Source organism: Schistocerca americana, chromosome X, assembly GCF_021461395.2.
Source record: "Schistocerca americana isolate TAMUIC-IGC-003095 chromosome X, iqSchAmer2.1, whole genome shotgun sequence".
Classification (NCBI taxonomy): Eukaryota; Metazoa; Arthropoda; class Insecta; order Orthoptera; family Acrididae; genus Schistocerca; species Schistocerca americana.
Genome location: NC_060130.1, coordinates 162,255,163 through 162,271,338, shown reverse-complemented (window position 1 = coordinate 162,271,338; position 16,176 = coordinate 162,255,163). Strand labels below are relative to the sequence as shown.

The 16,176-nt window shown below is 36.6% G+C and overlaps 1 protein-coding gene across 1 annotated transcript in view; it reads left to right on the top strand.

Moving 5' to 3' along the window:
- Positions 1-16,176, top strand: part of LOC124555882 — a 241,727-nt gene that overhangs the window by 81,851 nt on the left and 143,700 nt on the right. The window contains exons 9-13 of the mRNA XM_047129943.1: positions 1,208-1,279; positions 4,296-4,367; positions 7,419-7,490; positions 10,513-10,584; positions 13,606-13,677. Of these exons, the coding sequence (XP_046985899.1) occupies positions 1,208-1,279; positions 4,296-4,367; positions 7,419-7,490; positions 10,513-10,584; positions 13,606-13,677 (360 nt within the window). The remainder of the gene's footprint in view (positions 1-1,207; positions 1,280-4,295; positions 4,368-7,418; positions 7,491-10,512; positions 10,585-13,605; positions 13,678-16,176) is intronic.

The following is a 16,176-nucleotide window of genomic DNA, read 5'->3' as shown; positions in this document are numbered from 1 at the left end:
GTAAAGATTCATTGCAATTTAACAAAATGATATTCTCTTGAAGTAGGAAGTTTTGAATTGAATAACTGTGGCCTGAAAAACAACATTTGCCACTTCCAAGGGAGTTGTAATGACGAAGAACTTAGTACAAAATTACATGGCTATTTGTGTTGCCCATTAATACTGACATTTTGAGTGCTTACGTGTTTAATGCATCATTTGAATACTTTTCTTTTCAGAACTGCAGTATTAGTATTTATGACTGAGGCAGGGACTAGTACATCTCACATTTAGAAATTCTTCCTTTGCATCTGCTATGTAAAATTGGTTGCTAGGTCCAATAGCCTTGTGCTGTTAGAATCAATCATGTGAAGATCACTGGGGCAATGGTGCAGTTTAGGTGTCTTTTTCTTCAGGTATAAGTTGTTACTGACAGTCAATGTTTGAACTCACATACATGTAATGTATTTAATATTGCAATATGAACATCATTAAAATTTTAAATTGCAATTCATTTTGCCACTTTTGTGGAGAGACATCTGATCACAAAGAAGAAATTATTATAAAATATGTAGTTATGTGGAAGCCAAATTTATAAAGAGCTTCACAGATTCATGAAAGAAACACCGGAAGTAAGATTTATAGCTCTGAGAGTGTAACAGAAGTTTATCTCTTGTCACAACAAGGTGGAGACGCTGGTTCTCGATATAGAGCGTGTGTGCATTGTGCACAGTTCAGAGTGGAGATTTGGGAGCGAGAGGTAGATAAGGGAATCTTGTTCAGGGTTAGTTATGATAGAGTAAGAAAGTATAGCAGAAGGGGTTATGTTTTGGTGGGTGAGGGGTGAAGTTATGATGAGGGCAGTAAGGTTTAATGAGATGGTGATGGGCATAGAGGTAGGTGAATGAGAGGATTGGTTATCATGCAGCAATGAAGTTTGAACCTAAAGTAATGTGTTCATGATGCAAGCAAGAAAGTGTATCGAAAACTGGTGGTACTGTGCCAATTATGGGAATGAAGTTTTTCATGTAAAAATTGTTACTATTTCATTGTGCTATTACTCTTCAAAAGTTGGTGGAAATGTTTAATTAAAAATAATTGTGGACACAACTCTCTCATTCAACATGTTTATGAAATATATGTAACTGAAGTGAGCGGTAGTTGAAAATTAAACTTTGTTAGCATGTTGAAATTCGATACATAAATAATCCTGTTATCAAAATTTCAGATGTGCCAAGATATGGAAAGTCATACTTTGAGGGAGATTTCCAAAGACGACTGTCGAAGGAAGGCTCTGTTGGTGAGTAAATCTGTTTAGTTCAATCACTGAATTAAGCATTTTGTAATCACTCATGGTATTTTCACTTTGAATAATTGGAATCATGGTAGATGTAACATTGAATCGGTCTTGAAATGTTGTTTCATTGGTTTAAGGACATAGTTTGTGGCAGGTATAAGAAACTATTCTTGATTATGAGGAGAGGGTTCACTTGCAGAAAGAACTCTGTTATGGGTTGATGTTTCCATCCGTGAAGGTCTGTATCTTTAGGTAAAGAACCAGGCAGAAGGTGTTAAACAGTGGAGAGTATAGAAAGCTATTGTACAAAGTTGTGGTGACATTCTTACTCATAAGTATAAAACTGTTCCATAAAGAAACATTTTAATTCTTTGTGATCCCAAAGATTTTGGGAGTTATACTGCAAGAGCATTAACTGACATTTAGTTTAAATAGTTATGTTATCTGCCAGTGCTTCTGAATTTCTTTGTCATCACAAGACATGATATTTTTTAATGGGAAGAGAAGGAAGTTGTGTGAACTTGAATACATTGAATGTAAAGTATTTTAAGACGCCTGGGGGGGGATAAAAAGCCACTTCATTTTATCCAGTGTTTCTTTATCTACGTCACTTTTTTATATTTAGATTGCTTCTGGTCCTTGTAGGATTACAATGGTGTATTGTAAAGTGGTACATTGTGAATATAAATTTACAAAATTAAGAAAAATCGAAAAGTAACTTAGGTTCCAGTAGTGATGACATGATTTAAAAAAGAAATGAGATTACTCTCATTCATAAATATTTGTTGTAATGTAAATCTGTGTAGCCTCTTGAAGGATGACAAGCAGAAAGGTTATGAATAGCAAGGACAAGCAGAAGGGTTCTATGTAGCAGAAAAGTTGAATTCATTCTCTCCTCCCTCTCTCGCTGCCTGCCTGTGTCAAGTGCAGTGCAGTGCAGTCCAGTCCATCAGTCACTTACTCTACACCTTCTTCCCCTTCCTGCCCCCCCCCACCGTGCGCGCGTCCTTTTGTGTGTGTGTGTGTGTGTGTGTGTGTGTGTGTGTGTGTGTGTGTCGGGGGGGGGGGGGGGGGGGGGGAAGGCGGCAAGTGGCCCTACTTTTATCTTTTATGCTAGTTGTAAATGTTTTGTAAGCAGACAGATTTACAACATTTATCAAGTTTGTTTTGTAGAATGCCTCATAGATTATTTTTTCCAGCAGAGTGCAACATAATGAGTGTAGTAAATTGTTTGCCTACTGCCACAGATTTGACTGATGAACAATAAACTTGTTGCAGCATAGTGACAGAGTTCAGGCATGGACTAACGTGCTATGACAGATAGTACCTTAATAATGGGAGCAATCAAGTATAGTGTAATAAGAAGATACAGAACTAGTAGTCTACATTATGCCTGAAGTCGCATGGACAAACGTGAATATGTCATTTATTTAGGAATAGTCAAACAAGAGGTTTTGGAAGATTTTTCCTTTTTATTTCTGTATCGTACAAGAGCCTTCATTGTTTAAACAATTGCTTGTATCTGGTCAGTGATAAATCGGAAAATATTTCAAACAGTGACATCTGACGAGCTGTTTTAGGTGTCGCTTTGTAAAGGCCTTGGGGTATGGCTTTTATGCACTTTACTGGCATTGTAATGTGTCTTGGGTTTGAGCTGGAACCAGAATTTTTAACCTGATAAAATGTATTCACAATAGTTAACAAATATTTGCTGCCAGAAGTCAATCACATAGCACAGCTTATCATACCATTCAGCAGAACATACTCTTATACTGTGACGTTACTGTTAAAGTATCTTTGAATTCCATGTATGTAAAGATTCATTGCAATTTAACAAAATGATATTCTCTTGAAGTAGGAAGTTTTGAATTGAATAACTGTGGCCTGAAAAACAACATTTGCCACTTCCAAGGGAGTTGTAATGACGAAGAACTTAGTACAAAATTACATGGCTATTTGTGTTGCCCATTAATACTGACATTTTGAGTGCTTACGTGTTTAATGCATCATTTGAATACTTTTCTTTTCAGAACTGCAGTATTAGTATTTATGACTGAGGCAGGGACTAGTACATCTCACATTTAGAAATTCTTCCTTTGCATCTGCTATGTAAAATTGGTTGCTAGGTCCAATAGCCTTGTGCTGTTAGAATCAATCATGTGAAGATCACTGGGGCAATGGTGCAGTTTAGGTGTCTTTTTCTTCAGGTATAAGTTGTTACTGACAGTCAATGTTTGAACTCACATACATGTAATGTATTTAATATTGCAATATGAACATCATTAAAATTTTAAATTGCAATTCATTTTGCCACTTTTGTGGAGAGACATCTGATCACAAAGAAGAAATTATTATAAAATATGTAGTTATGTGGAAGCCAAATTTATAAAGAGCTTCACAGATTCATGAAAGAAACACCGGAAGTAAGATTTATAGCTCTGAGAGTGTAACAGAAGTTTATCTCTTGTCACAACAAGGTGGAGACGCTGGTTCTCGATATAGAGCGTGTGTGCATTGTGCACAGTTCAGAGTGGAGATTTGGGAGCGAGAGGTAGATAAGGGAATCTTGTTCAGGGTTAGTTATGATAGAGTAAGAAAGTATAGCAGAAGGGGTTATGTTTTGGTGGGTGAGGGGTGAAGTTATGATGAGGGCAGTAAGGTTTAATGAGATGGTGATGGGCATAGAGGTAGGTGAATGAGAGGATTGGTTATCATGCAGCAATGAAGTTTGAACCTAAAGTAATGTGTTCATGATGCAAGCAAGAAAGTGTATCGAAAACTGGTGGTACTGTGCCAATTATGGGAATGAAGTTTTTCATGTAAAAATTGTTACTATTTCATTGTGCTATTACTCTTCAAAAGTTGGTGGAAATGTTTAATTAAAAATAATTGTGGACACAACTCTCTCATTCAACATGTTTATGAAATATATGTAACTGAAGTGAGCGGTAGTTGAAAATTAAACTTTGTTAGCATGTTGAAATTCGATACATAAATAATCCTGTTATCAAAATTTCAGATGTGCCAAGATATGGAAAGTCATACTTTGAGGGAGATTTCCAAAGACGACTGTCGAAGGAAGGCTCTGTTGGTGAGTAAATTTGTTTAGTTCAATCACTGAATTAAGCATTTTGTAATCACTCATGGTATTTTCACTTTGAATAATTGGAATCATGGTAGATGTAACATTGAATCGGTCTTGAAATGTTGTTTCATTGGTTTAAGGACATAGTTTGTGGCAGGTATAAGAAACTATTCTTGATTATGAGGAGAGGGTTCACTTGCAGAAAGAACTCTGTTATGGGTTGATGTTTCCATCCGTGCAGGTCTGTATCTTTAGGTAAAGAATCAGGCAGAAGGTGTTAAACAGTGGAGAGTATAGAAAGCTATTGTACAAAGTTGTGGTGACATTGTTACTCATAAGTATAAAACTGTTCCATAAAGAAACATTTTAATTCTTTGTGATCCCAAAGATTTTGGGAGTTATACTGCAAGAGCATTAACTGACATTTAGTTTAAATAGTTATGTTATCTGCCAGTGCTTCTGAATTTCTTTGTCATCACAAGACATGATATTTTTTAATGGGAAGAGAAGGAAGTTGTGTGAACTTGAATACATTGAATGTAAAGTATTTTAAGACGCCTGGGGGGGGGGGGGGGGGATAAAAAGCCACTTCATTTTATCCAGTGTTTCTTTATCTACGTCACTTTTTTATATTTAGATTGCTTCTGGTCCTTGTAGGATTACAATGGTGTATTGTAAAGTGGTACATTGTGAATATAAATTTACAAAATTAAGAAAAATCGAAAAGTAACTTAGGTTCCAGTAGTGATGACATGATTTAAAAAAGAAATGAGACTACTCTCATTCATAAATATTTGTTGTAATGTAAATCTGTGTAGCCTCTTGAAGGATGACAAGCAGAAAGGTTATGAATAGCAAGGACAAGCAGAAGGGTTCTATGTAGCAGAAAAGTTGAATTCATTCTCTCCTCCCTCTCTCGCTGCCTGCCTGTGTCAAGTGCAGTGCAGTGCAGTCCAGTCCATCAGTCACTTACTCTACACCTTCTTCCCCTTCCTGCCCCCCCCCCCCCCCCCACGTGCGCGCGTCCTTTTGTGTGTGTGTGTGTGTGTGTGTGTGTGTGTGTGTGTGTGTGTGTGTGTGTGTGTGTGTGTGTGTCGGGGGGGGGGGGGGGGGGGAAGGCGGCAAGTGGCCCTACTTTTATCTTTTATGCTAGTTGTAAATGTTTTGTAAGCAGACAGATTTACAACTTTTATCAAGTTTGTTTTGTAGAATGCCTCATAGATTATTTTTTCCAGCAGAGTGCAACATAATGAGTGTAGTAAATTATTTGCCTACTGCCACAGATTTGACTGATGAACAATAAACTTGTTGCAGCATAGTGACAGAGTTCAGGCATGGACTAACGTGCTATGACAGATAGTACCTTAATAATGGGAGCAATCAAGTATAGTGTAATAAGAAGATACAGAACTAGTAGTCTACATTATGCCTGAAGTCGCATGGACAAACGTGAATATGTCATTTATTTAGGAATAGTCAAACAAGAGGTTTTGGAAGATTTTTCCTTTTTATTTCTGTATCGTACAAGAGCCTTCATTGTTTAAACAATTGCTTGTATCTGGTCAGTGATAAATCGGAAAATATTTCAAACAGTGACATCTGACGAGCTTTTTTAGGTGTCGCTTTGTAAAGGCCTTGGGGTTTATGGCTTTTATGCACTTTACTGGCATTGTAATGTGTCTTGGGTTTGAGCTGGAACCAGAATTTTTAACCTGATAAAATGTATTCACAATAGTTAACAAATATTTGCTGCCAGAAGTCAATTACATAGCACAGCTTATCATACCATTCAGCAGAACATACTCTTATACTGTGACGTTACTGTTAAAGTATCTTTGAATTCCATGTATGTAAAGATTCATTGCAATTTAACAAAATGATATTCTCTTGAAGTAGGAAGTTTTGAATTGAATAACTGTGGCCTGAAAAACAACATTTGCCACTTCCAAGGGAGTTGTAATGACGAAGAACTTAGTACAAAATTACATGGCTATTTGTGTTGCCCATTAATACTGACATTTTGAGTGCTTACGTGTTTAATGCATCATTTGAATACTTTTCTTTTCAGAACTGCAGTATTAGTATTTATGACTGAGGCAGGGACTAGTACATCTCACATTTAGAAATTCTTCCTTTGCATCTGCTATGTAAAATTGGTTGCTAGGTCCAATAGCCTTGTGCTGTTAGAATCAATCATGTGAAGATCACTGGGGCAATGGTGCAGTTTAGGTGTCTTTTTCTTCAGGTATAAGTTGTTACTGACAGTCAATGTTTGAACTCACATACATGTAATGTATTTAATATTGCAATATGAACATCATTAAAATTTTAAATTGCAATTCATTTTGCCACTTTTGTGGAGAGACATCTGATCACAAAGAAGAAATTATTATAAAATATGTAGTTATGTGGAAGCCAAATTTATAAAGAGCTTCACAGATTCATGAAAGAAACACCGGAAGTAAGATTTATAGCTCTGAGAGTGTAACAGAAGTTTATCTCTTGTCACAACAAGGTGGAGACGCTGGTTCTCGATATAGAGCGTGTGTGCATTGTGCACAGTTCAGAGTGGAGATTTGGGAGCGAGAGGTAGATAAGGGAATCTTGTTCAGGGTTAGTTATGATAGAGTAAGAAAGTATAGCAGAAGGGGTTATGTTTTGGTGGGTGAGGGGTGAAGTTATGATGAGGGCAGTAAGGTTTAATGAGATGGTGATGGGCATAGAGGTAGGTGAATGAGAGGATTGGTTATCATGCAGCAATGAAGTTTGAACCTAAAGTAATGTGTTCATGATGCAAGCAAGAAAGTGTATCGAAAACTGGTGGTACTGTGCCAATTATGGGAATGAAGTTTTTCATGTAAAAATTGTTACTATTTCATTGTGCTATTACTCTTCAAAAGTTGGTGGAAATGTTTAATTAAAAATAATTGTGGACACAACTCTCTCATTCAACATGTTTATGAAATATATGTAACTGAAGTGAGCGGTAGTTGAAAATTAAACTTTGTTAGCATGTTGAAATTCGATACATAAATAATCCTGTTATCAAAATTTCAGATGTGCCAAGATATGGAAAGTCATACTTTGAGGGAGATTTCCAAAGACGACTGTCGAAGGAAGGCTCTGTTGGTGAGTAAATCTGTTTAGTTCAATCACTGAATTAAGCATTTTGTAATCACTCATGGTATTTTCACTTTGAATAATTGGAATCATGGTAGATGTAACATTGAATCGGTCTTGAAATGTTGTTTCATTGGTTTAAGGACATAGTTTGTGGCAGGTATAAGAAACTATTCTTGATTATGAGGAGAGGGTTCACTTGCAGAAAGAACTCTGTTATGGGTTGATGTTTCCATCCGTGCAGGTCTGTATCTTTAGGTAAAGAACCAGGCAGAAGGTGTTAAACAGTGGAGAGTATAGAAAGCTATTGTACAAAGTTGTGGTGACATTCTTACTCATAAGTATAAAACTGTTCCATAAAGAAACATTTTAATTCTTTGTGATCCCAAAGATTTTGGGAGTTATACTGCAAGAGCATTAACTGACATTTAGTTTAAATAGTTATGTTATCTGCCAGTGCTTCTGAATTTCTTTGTCATCACAAGACATGATATTTTTTAATGGGAAGAGAAGGAAGTTGTGTGAACTTGAATACATTGAATGTAAAGTATTTTAAGACGCCTGGGGGGGGGATAAAAAGCCACTTCATTTTATCCAGTGTTTCTTTATCTACGTCACTTTTTTATATTTAGATTGCTTCTGGTCCTTGTAGGATTACAATGGTGTATTGTAAAGTGGTACATTGTGAATATAAATTTACAAAATTAAGAAAAATCGAAAAGTAACTTAGGTTCCAGTAGTGATGACATGATTTAAAAAAGAAATGAGACTACTCTCATTCATAAATATTTGTTGTAATGTAAATCTGTGTAGCCTCTTGAAGGATGACAAGCAGAAAGGTTATGAATAGCAAGGACAAGCAGAAGGGTTCTATGTAGCAGAAAAGTTGAATTCATTCTCTCCTCCCTCTCTCGCTGCCTGCCTGTGTCAAGTGCAGTGCAGTGCAGTCCAGTCCATCAGTCACTTACTCTACACCTTCTTCCCCTTCCTGCCCCCCCCCCCCCCCCCCCACCGTGCGCGCGTCCTTTTGTGTGTGTGTGTGTGTGTGTGTGTGTGTGTGTGTGTGTCGGGGGGGGGGGGGGGGGGGGGAAGGCGGCAAGTGGCCCTACTTTTATCTTTTATGCTAGTTGTAAATGTTTTGTAAGCAGACAGATTTACAACATTTATCAAGTTTGTTTTGTAGAATGCCTCATAGATTATTTTTTCCAGCAGAGTGCAACATAATGAGTGTAGTAAATTGTTTGCCTACTGCCACAGATTTGACTGATGAACAATAAACTTGTTGCAGCATAGTGACAGAGTTCAGGCATGGACTAACGTGCTATAACAGATAGTACCTTAATAATGGGAGCAATCAAGTATAGTGTAATAAGAAGATACAGAACTAGTAGTCTACATTATGCCTGAAGTCGCATGGACAAACGTGAATATGTCATTTATTTAGGAATAGTCAAACAAGAGGTTTTGGAAGATTTTTCCTTTTTATTTCTGTATCGTACAAGAGCCTTCATTGTTTAAACAATTGCTTGTATCTGGTCAGTGATAAATCGGAAAATATTTCAAACAGTGACATCTGACGAGCTTTTTTAGGTGTCGCTTTGTAAAGGCCTTGGGGTTTATGGCTTTTATGCACTTTACTGGCATTGTAATGTGTCTTGGGTTTGAGCTGGAACCAGAATTTTTAACCTGATAAAATGTATTCACAATAGTTAACAAATATTTGCTGCCAGAAGTCAATCACATAGCACAGCTTATCATACCATTCAGCAGAACATACTCTTATACTGTGACGTTACTGTTAAAGTATCTTTGAATTCCATGTATGTAAAGATTCATTGCAATTTAACAAAATGATATTCTCTTGAAGTAGGAAGTTTTGAATTGAATAACTGTGGCCTGAAAAACAACATTTGCCACTTCCAAGGGAGTTGTAATGACGAAGAACTTAGTACAAAATTACATGGCTATTTGTGTTGCCCATTAATACTGACATTTTGAGTGCTTACGTGTTTAATGCATCATTTGAATACTTTTCTTTTCAGAACTGCAGTATTAGTATTTATGACTGAGGCAGGGACTAGTACATCTCACATTTAGAAATTCTTCCTTTGCATCTGCTATGTAAAATTGGTTGCTAGGTCCAATAGCCTTGTGCTGTTAGAATCAATCATGTGAAGATCACTGGGGCAATGGTGCAGTTTAGGTGTCTTTTTCTTCAGGTATAAGTTGTTACTGACAGTCAATGTTTGAACTCACATACATGTAATGTATTTAATATTGCAATATGAACATCATTAAAATTTTAAATTGCAATTCATTTTGCCACTTTTGTGGAGAGACATCTGATCACAAAGAAGAAATTATTATAAAATATGTAGTTATGTGGAAGCCAAATTTATAAAGAGCTTCACAGATTCATGAAAGAAACACCGGAAGTAAGATTTATAGCTCTGAGAGTGTAACAGAAGTTTATCTCTTGTCACAACAAGGTGGAGACGCTGGTTCTCGATATAGAGCGTGTGTGCATTGTGCACAGTTCAGAGTGGAGATTTGGGAGCGAGAGGTAGATAAGGGAATCTTGTTCAGGGTTAGTTATGATAGAGTAAGAAAGTATAGCAGAAGGGGTTATGTTTTGGTGGGTGAGGGGTGAAGTTATGATGAGGGCAGTAAGGTTTAATGAGATGGTGATGGGCATAGAGGTAGGTGAATGAGAGGATTGGTTATCATGCAGCAATGAAGTTTGAACCTAAAGTAATGTGTTCATGATGCAAGCAAGAAAGTGTATCGAAAACTGGTGGTACTGTGCCAATTATGGGAATGAAGTTTTTCATGTAAAAATTGTTACTATTTCATTGTGCTATTACTCTTCAAAAGTTGGTGGAAATGTTTAATTAAAAATAATTGTGGACACAACTCTCTCATTCAACATGTTTATGAAATATATGTAACTGAAGTGAGCGGTAGTTGAAAATTAAACTTTGTTAGCATGTTGAAATTCGATACATAAATAATCCTGTTATCAAAATTTCAGATGTGCCAAGATATGGAAAGTCATACTTTGAGGGAGATTTCCAAAGACGACTGTCGAAGGAAGGCTCTGTTGGTGAGTAAATTTGTTTAGTTCAATCACTGAATTAAGCATTTTGTAATCACTCATGGTATTTTCACTTTGAATAATTGGAATCATGGTAGATGTAACATTGAATCGGTCTTGAAATGTTGTTTCATTGGTTTAAGGACATAGTTTGTGGCAGGTATAAGAAACTATTCTTGATTATGAGGAGAGGGTTCACTTGCAGAAAGAACTCTGTTATGGGTTGATGTTTCCATCCGTGCAGGTCTGTATCTTTAGGTAAAGAATCAGGCAGAAGGTGTTAAACAGTGGAGAGTATAGAAAGCTATTGTACAAAGTTGTGGTGACATTCTTACTCATAAGTATAAAACTGTTCCATAAAGAAACATTTTAATTCTTTGTGATCCCAAAGATTTTGGGAGTTATACTGCAAGAGCATTAACTGACATTTAGTTTAAATAGTTATGTTATCTGCCAGTGCTTCTGAATTTCTTTGTCATCACAAGACATGATATTTTTTAATGGGAAGAGAAGGAAGTTGTGTGAACTTGAATACATTGAATGTAAAGTATTTTAAGACGCCTGGGGGGGGGATAAAAAGCCACTTCATTTTATCCAGTGTTTCTTTATCTACGTCACTTTTTTATATTTAGATTGCTTCTGGTCCTTGTAGGATTACAATGGTGTATTGTAAAGTGGTACATTGTGAATATAAATTTACAAAATTAAGAAAAATCGAAAAGTAACTTAGGTTCCAGTAGTGATGACATGATTTAAAAAAGAAATGAGACTACTCTCATTCATAAATATTTGTTGTAATGTAAATCTGTGTAGCCTCTTGAAGGATGACAAGCAGAAAGGTTATGAATAGCAAGGACAAGCAGAAGGGTTCTATGTAGCAGAAAAGTTGAATTCATTCTCTCCTCCCTCTCTCGCTGCCTGCCTGTGTCAAGTGCAGTGCAGTGCAGTCCAGTCCATCAGTCACTTACTCTACACCTTCTTCCCCTTCCTGCCCCCCCCCCCCCCACCGTGCGCGCGTCCTTTTGTGTGTGTGTGTGTGTGTGTGTGTGTGTGTGTGTGTGTGTGTGTCGGGGGGGGGGGGGGGGGGGAAGGCGGCAAGTGGCCCTACTTTTATCTTTTATGCTAGTTGTAAATGTTTTGTAAGCAGACAGATTTACAACATTTATCAAGTTTGTTTTGTAGAATGCCTCATAGATTATTTTTTCCAGCAGAGTGCAACATAATGAGTGTAGTAAATTATTTGCCTACTGCCACAGATTTGACTGATGAACAATAAACTTGTTGCAGCATAGTGACAGAGTTCAGGCATGGACTAACGTGCTATGACAGATAGTACCTTAATAATGGGAGCAATCAAGTATAGTGTAATAAGAAGATACAGAACTAGTAGTCTACATTATGCCTGAAGTCGCATGGACAAACGTGAATATGTCATTTATTTAGGAATAGTCAAACAAGAGGTTTTGGAAGATTTTTCCTTTTTATTTCTGTATCGTACAAGAGCCTTCATTGTTTAAACAATTGCTTGTATCTGGTCAGTGATAAATCGGAAAATATTTCAAACAGTGACATCTGACGAGCTTTTTTAGGTGTCGCTTTGTAAAGGCCTTGGGGTTTATGGCTTTTATGCACTTTACTGGCATTGTAATGTGTCTTGGGTTTGAGCTGGAACCAGAATTTTTAACCTGATAAAATGTATTCACAATAGTTAACAAATATTTGCTGCCAGAAGTCAATTACATAGCACAGCTTATCATACCATTCAGCAGAACATACTCTTATACTGTGACGTTACTGTTAAAGTATCTTTGAATTCCATGTATGTAAAGATTCATTGCAATTTAACAAAATGATATTCTCTTGAAGTAGGAAGTTTTGAATTGAATAACTGTGGCCTGAAAAACAACATTTGCCACTTCCAAGGGAGTTGTAATGACGAAGAACTTAGTACAAAATTACATGGCTATTTGTGTTGCCCATTAATACTGACATTTTGAGTGCTTACGTGTTTAATGCATCATTTGAATACTTTTCTTTTCAGAACTGCAGTATTAGTATTTATGACTGAGGCAGGGACTAGTACATCTCACATTTAGAAATTCTTCCTTTGCATCTGCTATGTAAAATTGGTTGCTAGGTCCAATAGCCTTGTGCTGTTAGAATCAATCATGTGAAGATCACTGGGGCAATGGTGCAGTTTAGGTGTCTTTTTCTTCAGGTATAAGTTGTTACTGACAGTCAATGTTTGAACTCACATACATGTAATGTATTTAATATTGCAATATGAACATCATTAAAATTTTAAATTGCAATTCATTTTGCCACTTTTGTGGAGAGACATCTGATCACAAAGAAGAAATTATTATAAAATATGTAGTTATGTGGAAGCCAAATTTATAAAGAGCTTCACAGATTCATGAAAGAAACACCGGAAGTAAGATTTATAGCTCTGAGAGTGTAACAGAAGTTTATCTCTTGTCACAACAAGGTGGAGACGCTGGTTCTCGATATAGAGCGTGTGTGCATTGTGCACAGTTCAGAGTGGAGATTTGGGAGCGAGAGGTAGATAAGGGAATCTTGTTCAGGGTTAGTTATGATAGAGTAAGAAAGTATAGCAGAAGGGGTTATGTTTTGGTGGGTGAGGGGTGAAGTTATGATGAGGGCAGTAAGGTTTAATGAGATGGTGATGGGCATAGAGGTAGGTGAATGAGAGGATTGGTTATCATGCAGCAATGAAGTTTGAACCTAAAGTAATGTGTTCATGATGCAAGCAAGAAAGTGTATCGAAAACTGGTGGTACTGTGCCAATTATGGGAATGAAGTTTTTCATGTAAAAATTGTTACTATTTCATTGTGCTATTACTCTTCAAAAGTTGGTGGAAATGTTTAATTAAAAATAATTGTGGACACAACTCTCTCATTCAACATGTTTATGAAATATATGTAACTGAAGTGAGCGGTAGTTGAAAATTAAACTTTGTTAGCATGTTGAAATTCGATACATAAATAATCCTGTTATCAAAATTTCAGATGTGCCAAGATATGGAAAGTCATACTTTGAGGGAGATTTCCAAAGACGACTGTCGAAGGAAGGCTCTGTTGGTGAGTAAATTTGTTTAGTTCAATCACTGAATTAAGCATTTTGTAATCACTCATGGTATTTTCACTTTGAATAATTGGAATCATGGTAGATGTAACATTGAATCGGTCTTGAAATGTTGTTTCATTGGTTTAAGGACATAGTTTGTGGCAGGTATAAGAAACTATTCTTGATTATGAGGAGAGGGTTCACTTGCAGAAAGAACTCTGTTATGGGTTGATGTTTCCATCCGTGCAGGTCTGTATCTTTAGGTAAAGAATCAGGCAGAAGGTGTTAAACAGTGGAGAGTATAGAAAGCTATTGTACAAAGTTGTGGTGACATTGTTACTCATAAGTATAAAACTGTTCCATAAAGAAACATTTTAATTCTTTGTGATCCCAAAGATTTTGGGAGTTATACTGCAAGAGCATTAACTGACATTTAGTTTAAATAGTTATGTTATCTGCCAGTGCTTCTGAATTTCTTTGTCATCACAAGACATGATATTTTTTAATGGGAAGAGAAGGAAGTTGTGTGAACTTGAATACATTGAATGTAAAGTATTTTAAGACGCCTGGGGGGGGGGGGGGGGGATAAAAAGCCACTTCATTTTATCCAGTGTTTCTTTATCTACGTCACTTTTTTATATTTAGATTGCTTCTGGTCCTTGTAGGATTACAATGGTGTATTGTAAAGTGGTACATTGTGAATATAAATTTACAAAATTAAGAAAAATCGAAAAGTAACTTAGGTTCCAGTAGTGATGACATGATTTAAAAAAGAAATGAGACTACTCTCATTCATAAATATTTGTTGTAATGTAAATCTGTGTAGCCTCTTGAAGGATGACAAGCAGAAAGGTTATGAATAGCAAGGACAAGCAGAAGGGTTCTATGTAGCAGAAAAGTTGAATTCATTCTCTCCTCCCTCTCTCGCTGCCTGCCTGTGTCAAGTGCAGTGCAGTGCAGTCCAGTCCATCAGTCACTTACTCTACACCTTCTTCCCCTTCCTGCCCCCCCCCCCCCCCCCCCACGTGCGCGCGTCCTTTTGTGTGTGTGTGTGTGTGTGTGTGTGTGTGTGTGTGTGTGTGTGTGTGTGTGTGTGTATGTCGGGGGGGGGGGGGGGGGGGGGAAGGCGGCAAGTGGCCCTACTTTTATCTTTTATGCTAGTTGTAAATGTTTTGTAAGCAGACAGATTTACAACATTTATCAAGTTTGTTTTGTAGAATGCCTCATAGATTATTTTTTCCAGCAGAGTGCAACATAATGAGTGTAGTAAATTGTTTGCCTACTGCCACAGATTTGACTGATGAACAATAAACTTGTTGCAGCATAGTGACAGAGTTCAGGCATGGACTAACGTGCTATAACAGATAGTACCTTAATAATGGGAGCAATCAAGTATAGTGTAATAAGAAGATACAGAACTAGTAGTCTACATTATGCCTGAAGTCGCATGGACAAACGTGAATATGTCATTTATTTAGGAATAGTCAAACAAGAGGTTTTGGAAGATTTTTCCTTTTTATTTCTGTATCGTACAAGAGCCTTCATTGTTTAAACAATTGCTTGTATCTGGTCAGTGATAAATCGGAAAATATTTCAAACAGTGACATCTGACGAGCTTTTTTAGGTGTCGCTTTGTAAAGGCCTTGGGGTTTATGGCTTTTATGCACTTTACTGGCATTGTAATGTGTCTTGGGTTTGAGCTGGAACCAGAATTTTTAACCTGATAAAATGTATTCACAATAGTTAACAAATATTTGCTGCCAGAAGTCAATCACATAGCACAGCTTATCATACCATTCAGCAGAACATACTCTTATACTGTGACGTTACTGTTAAAGTATCTTTGAATTCCATGTATGTAAAGATTCATTGCAATTTAACAAAATGATATTCTCTTGAAGTAGGAAGTTTTGAATTGAATAACTGTGGCCTGAAAAACAACATTTGCCACTTCCAAGGGAGTTGTAATGACGAAGAACTTAGTACAAAATTACATGGCTATTTGTGTTGCCCATTAATACTGACATTTTGAGTGCTTACGTGTTTAATGCATCATTTGAATACTTTTCTTTTCAGAACTGCAGTATTAGTATTTATGACTGAGGCAGGGACTAGTACATCTCACATTTAGAAATTCTTCCTTTGCATCTGCTATGTAAAATTGGTTGCTAGGTCCAATAGCCTTGTGCTGTTAGAATCAATCATGTGAAGATCACTGGGGCAATGGTGCAGTTTAGGTGTCTTTTTCTTCAGGTATAAGTTGTTACTGACAGTCAATGTTTGAACTCACATACATGTAATGTATTTAATATTGCAATATGAACATCATTAAAATTTTAAATTGCAATTCATTTTGCCACTTTTGTGGAGAGACATCTGATCACAAAGAAGAAATTATTATAAAATATGTAGTTATGTGGAAGCCAAATTTATAAAGAGCTTCACAGATTCATGAAAGAAACACCGGAAGTAAGATTTATAGCTCTGAGAGTGTAACAGAAGTTTATCTCTTG